The sequence below is a fragment of the Grampus griseus genome (assembly GCF_964374135.1).
Source record: "Grampus griseus genome assembly, chromosome: 16".
NCBI classification, from domain to species: domain Eukaryota; kingdom Metazoa; phylum Chordata; class Mammalia; order Artiodactyla; family Delphinidae; genus Grampus; species Grampus griseus.
Genome location: NC_139010.1, coordinates 48748453 through 48765703, shown reverse-complemented (window position 1 = coordinate 48765703; position 17251 = coordinate 48748453). Strand labels below are relative to the sequence as shown.

General features: G+C 37.7%; 1 protein-coding gene across 1 annotated transcript in view; it reads right to left on the bottom strand.

Annotated features, from left to right (window-relative positions):
- PTEN (phosphatase and tensin homolog) overlaps positions 1-16339 on the bottom strand; it is a gene marked incomplete at its 5' end in the record, with an annotated part of 93620 nt that extends 77281 nt beyond the window's left edge. The window contains 2 exons of the mRNA XM_082672952.1: positions 15169-15942; positions 16045-16339. Coding sequence (XP_082529078.1) covers positions 15169-15942; positions 16045-16339 — 1069 coding nt within the window. The remainder of the gene's footprint in view (positions 1-15168; positions 15943-16044) is intronic.
- Between the last annotated feature and the right edge of the window lie 912 nt (positions 16340-17251).

The window sequence follows — 17251 nt, the reverse complement described above, 5'->3', positions numbered from 1 at the left end:
CTAGGTCTCTGGATGAATACGATAAGACTGATTTCCTGTTTCAGAACTCTGCTGCTGTTAAAATACACACACACACACCCCTCCCTAAAGTGTTGCTCCCACTAAAAAACATCTAAGATTGACTACCAATGACAAATCAAACAAATTATGGCTGTAACACATAACAACTTTCAAAAAGATTATCAGTTCAACAACATGCATTAGACATACTTATCCACATTATATACCTGAACCAAGCCAAATGTAAATTCTAACTAGTTTTCTACCATAAAATCTTAATAAAGCATATTAAAGACTGTAAAAGTTAAAATTATATCAATCCATCATTACTCTGAAGTACATAAGAGGGTGTCTTTTATGCTCTAATATTCATATTCAATGTTAGATTTATAAATTACTTCTGTAATATCATTCTATTATAAAAGCCATTCTTTTATCATTTATTTTAATAGAAGTGACTACCTAAAACATTAGTTTTGGCTACTCTATAGCTATGCAAAAAGATAAAAGGCCATTAACTTTTACAGAAAAAAGACACTCAAAGAGTTAAGGTACAAGATGCCAAGGGATTTGTCAGTAGTTTGACAACAAAGGCCAGTAACGTTTAGTGCCAATTCACTCAATATTAGCAAACTGCATTCTGGAAGGAACAAAAAGATTCCAAGATTTGTAACTGAATTGATCTTTTAGATACAATCATGAACAAATTTCCTAACATTCAAAAACTACCACACACACACAAGGTACTAAGAAAACACAGTTCTAATACAAATGTGTCTCCAACAAGTGGATTTTCTTTTTCCTATTAATTTAGCCAAAACTGCAAGATTTTTAAATTTACTTCTAACAATCAAATTTACTTTTCAAAGAAAGTCCTGTTAATTTGAAACATTTTAAAGGAGAAAAGCTCCAAACAAGTGTGTGCTGTTTCATTTTATATTTGACTTTTAATATTATAAAATCAAATCTCTTTATTCCATATCTTAAGTCAGAAAATCATCTGGAAATGACTTTTTTCCTCAATTAGCAAAAAGTTTTGCCTAAGTGCAGTATTTTAATCTGGATAAAAACAATATAAACTAGAAATTCATATAGATTTTAAAATATGAAGGCACACATACTGGCATTCATTACTCTATTGGTAAGAATCATATTACTGATTTTATGATAAGTGCCTTGTTCTAATACTACTGTATAATGATTCATATTCCCACTGATGGTATTTTAATTATTGTATCAATTTATAACTGCTTGAATAAGTATATTATCCAAAAGATCTGAAATTACATATACTAAAATACTAGTCAAAATTCATCTTAAGATTTAATAATATGCAATTTTAGAATATACTAACAGCTATGAGAATAAGGTACATTGCTTGCTTTGAACTGATAACACTTAATTTTAGACAGCATGTTCCTCAAGGGATACCATTATTAGTATGAATCCAATATTGCAAATGGGGGAGAAAACACAATTACTGATCACGGTTAGTTGTGGAATCTTCATATTCAAAGGAGAACACAGTAAAAATCTTGGAAACTAATTAGACTGAAACATTAAAGAAAAAACTAACTTAAGGGCTACTAACTTTTTCAACCAGTAAATAAACTTTTAAAAACATAACGTTTGGGGCTTCCCTCGTGGCGCAGTGGTTGAGAGTCCGCCTGTCGATGCAGGGCACACGGGTTCGTGCCCTGGTCCGGGAAGATCCCACATGCCGCGGAGCGGCTAGGCCCGTGAGCCATAGCCGCTGAGCCTGCGCGTCCGGAGCCTGTGCTCCGCAACGGGAGAGGCCACAACAGTGAGAGGCCCGCATACCGCAAAAAGAAAACAAAAACCATAACGTTTAACATACAGAAAAACAAAAATACCAAGTTAGACAGGAGGGACAGAAATGAAAAGAGGGGAAAGGAGCTCTTAACACCTCACACCATTTAAATACTATTAAGTAAACAGAACAGGTGAAGACTTTTACACTTTTAGTATTTGGATAAAAAAATCTCACCTACACATGCACCACACTTCATGTAAGAGATATAATTTATGTACACACTATCTATCCAAAAAGGTACACAAAGGCAACATTCTGTTCATGGCCTACAATTCAGGAATGAACAAAATCTATAAACTGATGTTAGTAAAACAATCTACTTTCATCAGACATTAATTTGAAATTGGCAAGATGTTTCTTACACGGAAAATAGAAACCCTGGACACAAAGTTGAATTTGAGAACATAAATTCAAAATGGTATCTAAACTGAAATATTATACCTGATCATATTAATCACTTGGCATGGTAACAAACTTCTCAATAAAAAACAATATCAACATAATAAATAAAACAAAGTAGATTAAAATTAATCAGATCTTATTAAGCCCAATATGCAATTTTAAAGACTTCTATGCAACTCGGCAAGATTAAATTCTTGGGGGTGAAAAGAAATTAAGTTATAGAAACAACTACTGCAGTGGTTCAAAATGCAATAGCAAAATTTTAGGGGAAACTCATTTACTAGCATACAGACAAGAAGTGAGTTATGGTAGAAGAAAGAAGAGAACTTGAAAAATATTTAAGCAAATCTTTAAGGAATACTTATTCAATCAGATCCTTGATTAAGTTCTGTAATAATGAATTCCTATATATCAACTCTTAGGGAAACTACAGTTTAAAAATCTTGTATAACTACAGTATCAAAATATTGTATAACTTAATACCTCAAGTTAAAACACGATGTTTCCACTTAAATATCCAAACAATCTTCTAAAAGTAAATGACTAAAAGCCAGGCTTTCATTACATAATCTTTAGTTCCCAATTGCTATCTTTGTATTTTAGTAGAAAAGTATCAACACTGGCATAACCATTAAGTTTTATTTTTGCAAAAGCTTAAAATTTGCTATTAGTTTTTAAAAATTGTAATTAATAGATGATTCCAAAAAGAGAAGTGTCAAAACCACTTATATCACTAGATTGTCTTAACTTTTTCCTATATTTGTGTAACAGATGGCAAACCTTACTTTTTGGACACTATACAAAAATCACAATCTGTGTGACCTTTTCATTATCAAGAAGAATCCAACTAGCCTTAATAACCAGTACCTCAGTGTATTTTACAGTATTAGATATAAACTTGCTCACACTAGACAGAACCTAGATATGAAAAATTGTATACTTTCCGTATACTAAGTTATTTATTTAGATTTCCTACCACTAGTCCATGAAAACTATTCATATATTAGATTGCTTCTTGAGTTTTAAAAAAATACATATATTTACTTACAAACAAAACATTTTTGCCTTCATTATGTTTTCATCAACACCCAAGAAGGTACCCCACACCTAGATTAAAATTTCCTTATGTTTAAGAATTGAAACAGGGCTTCCCTGGTGGCGTAGTGGTTGAGAGTCCGCCTGCCGATGCAGGGGACAGGGTTCGTGCCCCGGTCCGGGAAGATCCCACATGCCGCGGAGCGGCTGGGCCCGGGAGCCATGGCCGCTGAGCCTGCGCGTCCGGAGCCTGTGCTCCGCCCGCGTACCGCAAAAAAAAAAAAAAAAAGAATTGAAACAATTTTATCTCATTTGGAAAAATGTTACTCTAACAAGTAACTGTGTTTAAAAAAGAGAAAAGTTTGTTTCTTCCACAATATTTTTTTTTCTAACTACATGAATAAATTCATTGAGAATTATTTGGCTAATAAGGTTAAAATTATTTCCATGTTTTAGTAACTGATACTTAAAATTAAAATTTGATACAAACAAATGCAATTTTTTACCACAAAAATTAATATTGATTATAAATGCAAATGCACATCAAACCTGCATCAATCACTATTACCAATTACTATCACCAAGGCAACTAAGCAAATATAAACTGTATCATTCAAAATATGCTCTACGGAACAGTAACATCATAAGTCATACCCTTTCTGATTAAAGAGAGGACAGCAACAGGGTTATAACAACTTTAGTATAAAGTGATGTGACAGTTTATTCAAATTACTTCTATATCTACTTTAATTTCAACACAATAGGATTACTATTGCTATTAGTAATAGGAATAGAAAATAGCAAAAGAAAATTTGACAGATCAAAAGTGTTTACATACATTTTATTTTGCCTCACTTTTACATAATTAAAATATGCTTTTAATTTTAAATATGCGATAACTATCCTGTAAGTAAATAAGGAAAAAAAAAAAGCTTCTAGACTTCAAACTTCAGCTATTTTTTTGTGTAAGAGACTATGATTTTGTGAATCAAAATCAGGAAAACCTTTTCTAATATTTAGGTCAGCTTAAATCCACACTAAAGAAAATCTGAAAAGGGCAGGAAAAAAAATTGGCCAAATATTGGATAGATGTTTAATGTATAACTACAGAGAAACAAATATTTCTGATGACTTTGCCATTTAAAATAATTAAGGTAATTATGAGGTGCTTTGGAAATTGTTAAAACACACACACACCTCTAAGTTCACTATGATGAATTATATTTTAAAATAAATGCATATGAACAAAAACTAGAAGCTAACATGGAAATATGAAGTTTCAGAGAAGTAGGACAATGAGTAATTTTTTAAAATTTTTAGTTTTTATAAAAAAAATATTCTTAAGTACAGTAAAGCAAATGGAATGTTTTATTCATATACTGAAATAAATACCATATTTATTCAATTAAATTACAATAATAAATGCTACTTGTTTTTCTTAATAAATGTGAAGCTATCACATGATTAGCAGTCCTGGTTTTAAAATATTAGTATCTCTATCTCCTGTAATTTCACAAAGAATCATAACAGTCAAAACTTAAATTTCATAAGGATTTTTAAAATAGGCCTTGACATTTTAATCTGCCTGTGCAAAGCTGAGAGGCAAAGTAAATTGTAATATCAAGTGAACAGAAAAAAATCATAGCAAACAATCAATTCCTAGAACACTTTCGTAATTATGTTTGTCTGCCCTAAAAACAACACAAAATTCAGAATCCACTAAGCTACCCCCTTGGCATCTTCTCATCTCTGGACTAGTCTAAAACTCCATCCCAATTTTTTTCTAAAACTTTCACACACTAACGCAAGTTTTTAATGTAGATAAATACAGCACTTTAATTCAACAGGCTGACATAGCAAATTTAGGGTCTAGAAAAGAATGTAACACATGCATCAGAGAACCTTAGAGTTGGCCCTACTTCATCTGGAAAGATATGAGAAATTCTTATAACTTGTCAGAAATTTGCCATTTTACATAAGCAGATTTAACTTCACCACATCTGACTGTAACAAAAACAGCTTTAGAAAAAAAAAAAGCAGAAGATTAAAGAATGAATTAAACAGCACAAAACAAGTATCCTGTGAGCAAAGTACCTCTTAATTACATAACTAAAAGAAGCAAGCTAAGAATTACTTTTAAAACTAATGGCAATATAAAAATGAAAAGAAAAATGCTTTAATAAAGCATATCCATCCCGTTAGAGTTCTATGTAACACCCTTCTGAATACCTCATGTACTGCAATATACTCACACGTTTATTGAAAACATCTTCAGCCTTTTCTGACAGAAGTTCAAAGCAACACCTTCACAATCAGTCAGTCACACATGAGCCTTCTCCAAATAAACCCTTTTTTGTTACCAGGGATATGTTTTGTGGAAAAAGTTATTATAAAGAATACTGGCCTAGCAGCAGTCAGAAAAAATAGATATTAAAAGCCTAGCTCTATCATTTATTAGCAATTTCACCTTAAATACCACAACCTAAGGACAAAGGTACTGACTTATCAAATATTATACTTATTATATACCAGACACTTACACCTCTAAACCAGAGTTTCTCAACCTCGGCAGCGTTGGCAGTTTGGGCTAGGCAATTATTTGTTGTGGATGAGGCTGTTCTGTGCACTGTAGGATGTTTAGCAGCATTCCCGGCCTCTACTCTGAGACAAATGCCAACAGCTTCCGTGCTTTGACCACCCCCCCACCCCCGGGGCTGTGACCACCAAAAATGTCTCCAGACTTTGCCAAATACCCAGACAAGGTGGAAGGAGATCACTCCCAGTTGGCAAACAATATTCTGAAAATATATTCTTCTAACACACCTAAAAAGCACCCTACAAGTTAAGGGTTTTTACCATGTTAGAGATGTGAAAACTAAGGTTCACTAAGGTTAAGGAGTTTATCTTTTATTACATAACTGATAAGTAGCGGAGCAAGGATTTAAGCTACACTTTAGGTCTAGCTGACTCCCAAATCTATGCTCCTTCCATTCCACTATGCTGCTTTTCTAAACTCACTGCCTCGTCCACAAAAATCAGGGTAACATTTGCCATGCTGAGCTACTTAGGGTTTACAAATCAAATGATATAATGTATGTGTAAACTCTATTAAACTAAAAGAGATAACACATTAAGGATTTGCTTGACAGGAGATAATATAACACAGTGATTCACAAACTGTGATTCCCAGACTACCATCATCAGCGCCACCTGGGAACTTGTTAGAAATACAAATTCTGGGGCTTCCCTGGTGGCACAGTGGTTAAGAGCCTGCCTGCCAATGCAGGGGACACGGGTTCGAGCCCTGGTCCAGGAAGATCCCACATGCCGCAGAGCAACTAAGCCTGTGCGCCACAACTACTGAGCTGCACTCTAGAGCCCACGAGCCACAACTACTGAGGCTGCGTGCCACAACTACGGAAGCCCGTGCACCTAGAGCCCGTGCTCCGCAAAGAGAAGCCACCGCAATGAGAAGCCTGCGCCCCGCAACGAAAGAGTAGCCTCCGCTCGCCGCAACTAGAGAAAACCCACGCACAGCAACGAAGACCCAACGCAGCCAGAAATTAATTAATTAATTTAAAAAAACCAACAAATTCTCAGGCCCCAACCCAGACCTAATGAGTCAGAAACTCTGGAGGTGGGGCTAGTAATCTATGACTTAAGCCCTACAAGTTATTCGAATGCCATCTAAAGTCTGAGAACCACCGATGTAACATGATGGGAAAAATACTGCACGAGGTACCTAAAAACCCTGCATCCTTCTTTGGACCCAATCTTCAGGTAGCCTTTAACAAGTTACTGATTTCTTTTTTTTTTTTTTTTTTTTTTGGAGCTACGATTCCTATACTACAAAAAATGAGGAAAGTAATGCTTGTACCATCTTTTTTTTTTTTTTTGCGGTATGCGGGCCTCTCACTGTTGTGGCCTCTCCCGTTGCGGAGCACAGGCTCCTGACGCGCAGGCTCAGCGGCCATGGCTCACGGGCCTAGCCGCTCCGCGGCATGTGGGATCTTCCCGGACCAGGCCACGAACCTTTGTGCCCTGCATCAGCAGGCGGACTCTCAACCACTGCACCACCAGGGAAGCCCTGTACCATCTCTTAGGTTGCTCCTTTTTTCTTTGCAAAATCAAATGAGCTAATGATTAAGAAAAGGCTTTGTTAATGAAAAAATACTGAACAAATATAAGACACTGTTAGGGTATATACTAGCTAATTCTATTAATTGAAAAAAACACTTCTGACTTAAGTCCTCCCTTTTTCATCTTTCATACTTCATAAACGAGTAAGTTAAAATGTTAAATAAATTTTACAAGGCTAAGTTAAGCCTGGCAAAGTACTTTTTTCACATTATGAAAGAAAAAAAAGTCCAGGCATTCCACTTTCACTCTGATGGACTCAGAGTAAAGTAATTGATAAATACATTACACCTAAATATCAAGCTTGGTAACATTCCCCAAAGTTCATTTTTCTTTTTTTTTTTTTGATTTGAAGAGAGTTTAATGCAAGGACCGCTTAAAGGCAAGGTAACCAATAAGGAATACTGAAGCATCACAGAATTTAGCAATGGTGGTAAGCCTTGTAAACCATTTTCACCCCTAGGCCTAAAGGGACAATGGAAGGCAGCCATTATCGGAATAAAGAGCCATAGAAGAGGAGCCATCATAAAGGAGCTATAGTCTTAGTGCCCAACAGCAACCCCTGCCAACTCGCCCTCTTCCCTCCAATATTCTGCTAGAGCTTCCTGGGGACTGAATCCAAATGGAAGCCAGAGGATAAGGGAGCCTGAATGAGCCATCTAAGGATGTCAGTCTACCAGGCCTCAAAGAAGGGTGGAGAAAGGCGGAAAATGGATCTTGATGGGCAAACAGAATATCCAGCACTGTCCATCCCCCACCCCCCAAAAAAGTAATAACACTGTTTCATATCCAAACAGGTACCCAAACTTCATTTTAAAGGTAGAGAAAAGATTTAAATTCTATTTATTTAATCTCCAGTAAGTTCCGAGTAACTAGAACACTCAAAAAGAAGAGTCTCACTAAATTCATGAGAGCAAAAGAATTTTAAATGGAAAAAACAATTGCACACATTTTAAAACAAGGAGTTGTTTGCAACTCTGAATAAGTATGCTATTATATTTATAAATCACTTTAGGAATACATATGATTTAAAGAATCAGATCACAACCCATTTCATAATACCTTAAATAATTACAGCCTCCTTAAAAGATCAAAAATATTAAACATATAAAATTAGCAGAGTGCAATCCCTGCAATTACTACTAAAGAAAATAGAACCTTATTATATTTAGCCTGAGAACCTACAAAGATCAAAATAAATAAAATTGAAAACTATTCAGAAGTGCTTTAATAACACTAAATCAACTAAGTTTTAGGTAGTAATATAAAACAAAATACAGGAGCATGAAGCATTAGAGAGAAAGAGAGGGAATTTTAGATAACTAAATGTTCCTAAAAGTTGTCAAAATGAACAGTTCAATTCTACAACCTAGACTTGGACCAAAAATACAGCTAGTTTATCCAACACATAACAAAACACGTAAAAGTCATATAATCAGATAACTGCATATAAAGTTAGACAGCACAATTCATTCTGCAATGCAAAACAAATAGGTAAAAAAAAACTCACTGGAAATCAAGTGCTTCACTACTGAGGGTACTGCGACACACAGCTTGGAGACCAGCACAGGGAAAGGAAAAAACAGATTGATCCCTATGTACAAGTAATGGCCTTTAATAGGCAGGTCTCAAGCTTATCCCATCCTTCCCCATACCTGGTAAGAATAAATGAAGAAAGAAATCCTTTAGCTCTTCTTCCCATTTCTAGGGCCTACAATGAGAATCTTGATCAAAAGCAAAAATGGGAAACAATAATACAAAGGTTTAACCTAAATAAAATTCCTATATTAATGCACTGCCAAATTATATTAAGTGTAAATGTTACTGTAATAAATGTTAACTTGGCATTCAAAGTTGCATGACTCCTCCAAAAATCTGAACTTAGAAAGAAATGCTAAGATACCTTTATTGATAAGACAGTTTATATAACTGTTGTATCATATATTAAAAGTTTTGAGATGGAGATTACTCTGTGAATAAAACTATATGATATTTTAGCTGACCTATCTTTAACACTAAAGAAAATTTAATATTATAGCAAATTTTTATTTTAAAACTTCTACTTCATTAAGCCATAACAGAGGAAGTTTACATCATACCTTAGTATTTTAAAGCAAATAATCTTCGATTAGCAATGATTATCTCTTCTTTGCTCCATAGTATGAGGGAGCAGAGCTTCAAATTATTTGCAATGAAACAGCAAAATCACAGACATGTTACACTCACAACTCCTAAAAGAATACCCCTATTTTAAAAAATAGTCATAGCCTGAACCAATTAACATGCTAACATATCCAAAACTGAGGAAAAATTCAGTTAAAATCACTGCTCCTCCCATAAATGAAAAGACAAATAATTTCTCATACACGGGTAATCTGAAATTATGATTTTTAAGACAAGCTGTTACCATTTAAGTATTTACAATGTGGTAGGTGCTATGCTAAGTGAATTATTTACATTATCTCATTTATTCTTCAAAATAAACTTTATGTGGGTTGGTACCATCATCCTCATTTTACAGATATAACAGATTGAGAAAAGTAACCTACACAGTCATCCAGCTACTAAGCGGCAGTCAGGATTCCAACACAGGCAGTGTTGGTTCCAGAGCCTACACTGCCACCCTAAAATCTAAAATGAAACAATGTACAAACAGTGTGTAGATAAAACTAATACTCAATATTTTAATGTAATTTAAAATAGATTTAACCTTATTTAAAAATTATAAAACCACATCCACAAATGATCTCTAAAGAGAAAAAAGTTCAGTTTTTAGAAATATTACTATAGTTTCCTCACTCTGTCTTTATTTACATATATACACAGAGTATTCAAACACTTATAAGTTAGATTCACTGTCCATACCTGAAGTGATGACTACTGGTAAGAATTAAGTGTATAATCACTTAAAATATAATACATAAACAGTCTTTTTTTCCACACTATATACAGGTTAAGAATATTCTTTTGCTGGAAGGTGCACCACAGTATCCAAATCTCTCAATATTCTCAACACTACCAACAAGTGTATACCTAATACCCTGAAGATGTCCACTCATCTCTTAATGCAAACTGTTGCAAATGAAGTGAATTTGCCTTAACTATACTGAACTAAATTAAGACTTTCCATATAAAATTAATTTACCCCTAAATTATGTTTATTCTTCTTATACTAATATTTTTCTAACAGCCTTTTTTAATTCCAGTGCAAATTATTTTAAAAGAACCAAACTGCCAATAGCTTTTCTGTAACCCATGAAAAAATTCCAAAAATTTGGGGATATGTGAATAGTCAAATCCAATATACTAATTTCACCTTTCCTGACAAATGAAAGTACTTTACATTAGTAAATGCATATACATATTCAATACTTAGAGAATCACAGACCAAAACACTTTTGACCACCTAGCAAAGAATATATGTGGCACTAATATGGCCTAAATAAAGGAATTAAGGACATCAGTTTGCTCAGCAAATCCTTGACAACTTAGGGTTGTTCGGTCTAACATTACTGGTGTTTCTGATAGCAACTGTGTTAACCTCAAAGCTACCACATAGAAAGCAACTGTAAAACAGAATATTTAGTATCATAAAACTGAATATTTACTGAAACCATTTGTGACCCCAATCTCACAAGCTGATACAAATGTCTTAAGTCACTATCCTTAGAACAAATCCTAACACCTTTTCTTAATGAATTCATACCACAAAAGAATACTGATTTTACTTAAGTTTATCTAACAAAAAAAGAGACAGGAGAAAATAAAGAGTGACGGTTCTATGAAATAGAAATAAAACTTCAGAAATAATGGTGGCTACAGGAAAAAAAAACACACCAAATAAATTTCTTACACCATCATTAATAACGTATTTTTCTGGAAGCTAAATTCTTATAGTACAGCCAAGGCCTAACATTTCAAGTAAGTGAAAAACTGTCATATGCACACAAACTTCTAAATTTCTTTTCACAAACTCAAATTTCACATACAATACTAACATAAAAACATTCCCTACACTGCTGTCTTACTAAAAATGCAAAGGCAAAAATTTAAAAATAGAATGTTTACTGAGAGTGATTTAATGTAGAAACTTTGTGAAGTGATCTTCCCATAATAAATACTCCTACATTAAAAAGTCACTGAAGTGACTACTTCTTAAGTTGCTTAGAAATTATTAAAAAGTATTAAGCTATCATCAAATGAACGAATAGCAAATGGGGCAAATCTCAAAATGAGGACATTTGAAAATCAGTACTAAAGACTTCCAAAAGTAAGAAATTTTATAACATTAAGAGGTTTATATTTTTTTGTGTGTGGTTAATGGGAAAAAGCAGATACTATACGGTTCCACACAAGCATTAAAGTATCACCAGCTACCTTGAATGTTGTTAAAATAAAATTCTGAAAGGTAATACACACATATGCACCTTTCTTTACTATCTTTCTAAAACTATTTAAAGTTAAGGTGATTATACCTCACCATATTTTATATTTACTTAGTATTTATTTAGTGTATCATAAGCAATGTTAAATCTGCACTGATGACTGTACTACTGTGCAAACTTTTACAATGAACAGCAATAAAATTCCTTTTTACTTATATTAAGAGTTACATAAACTGTAAATTCCTCTCAGATGCGCTTTATTCTTTAATACGCTTTATGAAAATGAAGTTTATAAATTACTGTATAGCAATTAGGTGGCCCAATTATGCTGCACAGGAAAGAAATACAACTTAACAGATACAAAACAATGTAAATTAAAATTGTGAGTAGAATCTTTTTTCAAAAAAAACCTCACAATACAGTCATTTCAGTAATCACTAATCTTAAAAGATAATACAGCTAACTTCAATAGCCCCTGTACTCTCTACGAATTAAAAAGTATTCCCTATGAAGATGCAAACTTATCAAACTTATCCATTAAAATACAACAGAAGCCTAAAGTTTCCATGAAATCTAAAGACAATGAATTTTTTATAGTCTCATGTTTAATACTACTTTCCAGACTAACATTAAGGATAAAACCCCACCAACAAACTATTTTTAGAATAATTCAATTCTGCAAAAAAAATTAAGTATGGTCCTCAATTTTCCTCTGAGGAAATCACTTCATTATTGATCTTTATAAAAATACTCCAATCACTACTTTCATAAAAGAATTTAACTTTGAACAGGTTAGCTGTTGAAATAGATACTACATACAACCTGCTAGAGAGATACTACAACCTGCTAGAGACAAAGCCTTCAATGACCATTTTAATTTTCCCCCCACCACAGTAAATACAAAACACTAAAGTGAAACCAAGCAAACTAAAGTGCTTTGGTATTTCAAAATTATTGGAAGTGCAACTACCAAAAAAGTAAACCCTTTACTGACTTCCCTAAGTGATTTTTTTTTCACATCAACATTTGGCTCAATAAAACCACAACTCTAGAAATTAAGTGTTATTAGTCATTTGATGCAATATACGATAATGCTTTCTATGCATACCATAACTAAAAGGACAGTTTTAGAGAAAGTTGTAAGTCACATAAATTTCATACATAGAGGCACACACACTCTGAAATCAAAGGAGAAATGGCTAATCACCTCACTGCTCATATATAAGAACCCGGTAGAATGTTAGTCTTATAACTCTGATAATTTTAAATCAAATGTGTAAAGCAAAAATAGCATAAACATATTCTGAATACTAAAAGCAATCTGCCCAACAAACAGCATTCTAGAAAATTTTTTGAATGGGGGTTTATTTTAAAAATTTAAACATTTAATTAATTTATTTCTATACATCTAGATGACTGTCAAGTCACACCAATAGTAGACTATTTTTGAAATAGGTTACAAATCAGAAGAGTTTTTTCATAATTAATTATCTTCTGGGCAAGCGGGTCAAGTTCAGCTTTAGTAAAGTTTTTCAATTAATGCAACTCCAAACTTTCCAAATATTCTTTTAAAGTATCATTTTTTAACCTAACAGAAAACTTACGTTGTGTGTGTTGTAAAGCTACTTCTTCAGTAACTTTTATCTTCATTTCATATCAAAAACTGGGGCAAAATTAGCTGTGCACATTTATGTGTGGATACATAATCCAAAGGAATAAAACCTCTTCAGATATGTAACATTTTCTTCAAAAAAATCTTCCCCACGGTTTTTACCTGGACGTATAGACACTTTAGTGTCACTCTACCTTTAGGTAAAATGTTTACTGATACTTGCTAAGAAACCATTTTTATTAAGGCTATTAACACTTATGCAATTATGTAGTTTTAAGTAAGTATTGTCCACTGCTACAATTCACAGCACCAAATTTTTTATCTTAATAGAGGCCTTAATAAAATGCTTCAGTCTCCTCAGACCAATAACTTAATCCTGTTCTTCATGCCTTACACTGGCCTACCAGTGAGTCTCAATTCCTACGATACTTTCCATTCTGCAAAAAAGGAGGGCTCTATCGCCATCCTTGATTAAAACCGGTTTATTATACCTGAAACTGCAAAGACTCATGCCTTTCGATAACCACTATCTTTTGAAATATAAAGGCCTAACTTTTAGACAACCAATTATATACCACTGAAACTCTTGGGTTTCTGTCTTATCCAACAAGCTGACTCAGTAAATTTAATACACCATATGAAAAAAGCGAACACACCTACAATCCGAAGCTGGAGTGATCCACTCTTGCCAGCATTTCTGGTTATTAGCTGGTAAATTATACTTATACTGATATTCTACACAAGCCAGAGTAAAGTTAATGGATACCCAAAGGTGTCACAGGACCTGAAACCTAAATAAGGTGAGTGTCAATTCTGATATCACAATAATACTTAAATTTCAAGTGAAACTGAAGTTTAATCTCTGCAATCACCATTTGCTACACACAATACCCTTGAACCTACACAACATTATCATCTGGGATCAAAAACCACTCAATCTCCATTCTATTATGTGTCACAAGAGCACTGAATATACAGTGCTACTGAACTGCAAATTTCATGCCCTATCCCACATCAGCCCAACACGAGACAAAAAAAGCAAATTTAACAAAGATCTAGTAAGAGCGCCTTTGAGATGTATCACGGTACTATTGATTTCAAGCTACAAAACTTCTAAATGCGATTCAAAGTTGTAATTAACTTAGTTTCAACATACAAACCTACTTTTGCCTTCAAATGAGCACCATATATGCTAAAATGATTCTCTCTCTAAAGTTATGCAAATCAGTTCGGTTCACAACTCACATTTTAAAAGAATCTATCAATGCAACTCAGGAAACTAAAAGCAATCACTGCAAGATTCTGATGCAATATGCGTACGCGCAACACTAATTTTCATTTTAATCTGATCTATACCCTTGATCTAGGGCCTAAAGCCAAGATTTAATCGAAATATGCTCAACCTCAAAGCATTTACTTTTCTGTTCATTTAGCAGACCGGATTACCGAGCTCACTAATCCACTAGCAGTGTACTGTATTCTTTATTAACGGACAATAGCCCTTAGGGAGAGTCCCCACAGACAGACTAAGAAACCCATCAGTGCCTTGACACTTGCAACCAGGCAAGAGTTCCGAATAGCCGAACACACCCTAGGTTGAATGCATTCAAAAGAGGCACATAATATACATGATCTAGAAATCCGACCAGGGTTAAATGTCATAGTCACCCAAACTATGGACATTTTTCGCATCCGTCTACTCCCACGTTATAAGAGAGAGTGACAGAAAGGCAAAGAGGAGCGGCAGCCACAGAAATGGATACAGGTCAAGTCTAAGTCGAATCCATCCTCTTGATATCTCCTTTTGTTTCTGCTAACGATCTCTTTGATGATGGCTGTCATGTCTGGGAGCCTGTGGCTGAAGAAAAAGGAGGAGAGAGATGGCAGAAGCTGCTGGTGGCGGGGCTTCTTCTGCAGGATGGAAATGGCTCTGGACTTGGCGGTGGCTGATGCCCCTCGCTCTGCTGCCGCTTGGTTCTGGACAGCAGCCGGGTAATGGCTGCTGCGGCGGCTGCTGGATGGTTGCAGCGACTGGGCCTGCTTCTCCTCAGCAGCCAGAGGTCTGGCAGCGGCGGCAGCGGAATGGGGAGAAGAATAATCCTCGCAACGGCTGCCTCCTCCGGCGGCCTCCGGAGCCCGGGCCAGGAGGGGTGCGGCGGCGGCGGAGGGGAGGTTTAAAACCGGCCCGGGTCCCTGGATGTGCCGCCGCCGCCGCCGCCGTGTTGGAGGCAGTAGAAGGGGAGAGACCAACTCTCCGGCGTTCCCAGCCCTGGAAATGGTGACAGGCGACTCCGACACCCTCCCCGGAGCTGCAGCCGCCGCCGCCGCCGCCGCTTCTCCCCCCCGCTCCAGGAGCGGGAGGTGCAGCCGCCGCGCCTCAGCCGGCTCCCGCCCGAGTCCACAGCTTCCACCTTCCCTTTCAGGAGAAGCCGAGGAAGAGGCTGCACGGTTAGAAAAGAAGACGAAGAGGAGGCGAGAAACGCCGCCGCTGCCGCCGCCGCCGGCCGGCCGGCTCCCCGAGGGCGCTGCCCCCGCGGCTGCTCACAGGCGCTGAGAGGGGCTCTGGGCCGCGGCCGCCGCCGTCTCTCATCTCCTTCGCCTGAGCCCGGCCTCGCCTCACAGCGGCTCAACTCTCAAACTTCCATCATGGCTGCAGCTTCCGAGAGGAGAGAACTGAGCGCAGCCGCGTCCCAGCGCCCGAACGTGTATCCTGCCGCAGTGCACAAAGAGTCCCGCCACATCACCGCCCGCCGGCCTGCCCGCCCCCTGCGCCGCCGCGCCGGGAGCCCAGGCGCCTCGGAGCCCGAGGGGAGGCGGGAGGCGGACGGACCGCGCCGGGGGAGGGAAGGGCAGAGCCGGGGCTGTAGGGAGGGGGCAGAAGCAGCAGCTCCGGGTGCGAGCGCCGAGTCCCCAACGGGCAGGCGCACTGAGCATGCCCAGTATGACTGCCTAGAGCTCGCTCGGGCTTGTTTCGAGGCGCCCGCCTGTAGCTGCACTTGCTGCGGGTGCTTCTGCAGCAGCCCAGGGTGGGGGGAACGAGCTGAGCCACGGCCGAAAAACCCAGCCACAGGCAGAGTAGGCTGTTGCGAGGGGGAGAGGGGGAGCGAAGGTGAAGGCTGTGGCCGGTTCGTTGAGCAGTGTCACTGACTTGAGTCTGAGGTTACCTGTGCACAGGTGGAAAAGACCAGGTGACTGCTATGGTCAGGGTACAGGAAAACGCAGGGACGATCCCTGCAGCGAGGACACCCCTCCCCCTGCCTCCACCTCCAGATTTCCCCGGCACGGCCTGCAGCCTCCTTCTCCTTATGCACGGATGTCGGATCACGATCGTTCGCAGGGATGTGACTGCAGCAGCCCTTGCTGAGAAATCCCACCTCTCCCCCCATCCCCACCCGTGTCCTCAAGGTGTCAGTCTTAGTACAAAGAATAACCCCCTATTGTGTCTCCAGTGTGTATCACCTCATCCGGCTCCCTTTCACCGCCCCACCTCCCGCTTCCCCGGCACTCGGTTCATTTGCCCTAAAAATGAAAGCTCCCAGCGGAGCGCGCTGAGTGTGAGCACATCGCCCCTGAATTTCTAGATCCCAAAGGGCAACTGTCCAGGTGAACTGAAAGCGGATCCCCGAGGATGGGATGCACGCTGCAGGCCCCTGCATTTCCCCCGGAGAGCCGAGCATCTCTCCCCTCGGGGTTCCAGTTGGGTTCACCGCTCCGAACTCAAGCTCGACCCTTAGCGGCTCCTCGCCCCGCCCCTTTTGGGCCGCAGTGAAAACCCGGCTGGGTGGATCGCCCCGGGGCCAGGTTCCGCGCTCCCCTAGCGGGTCAGTGCACGCTAGAGACCGGGGT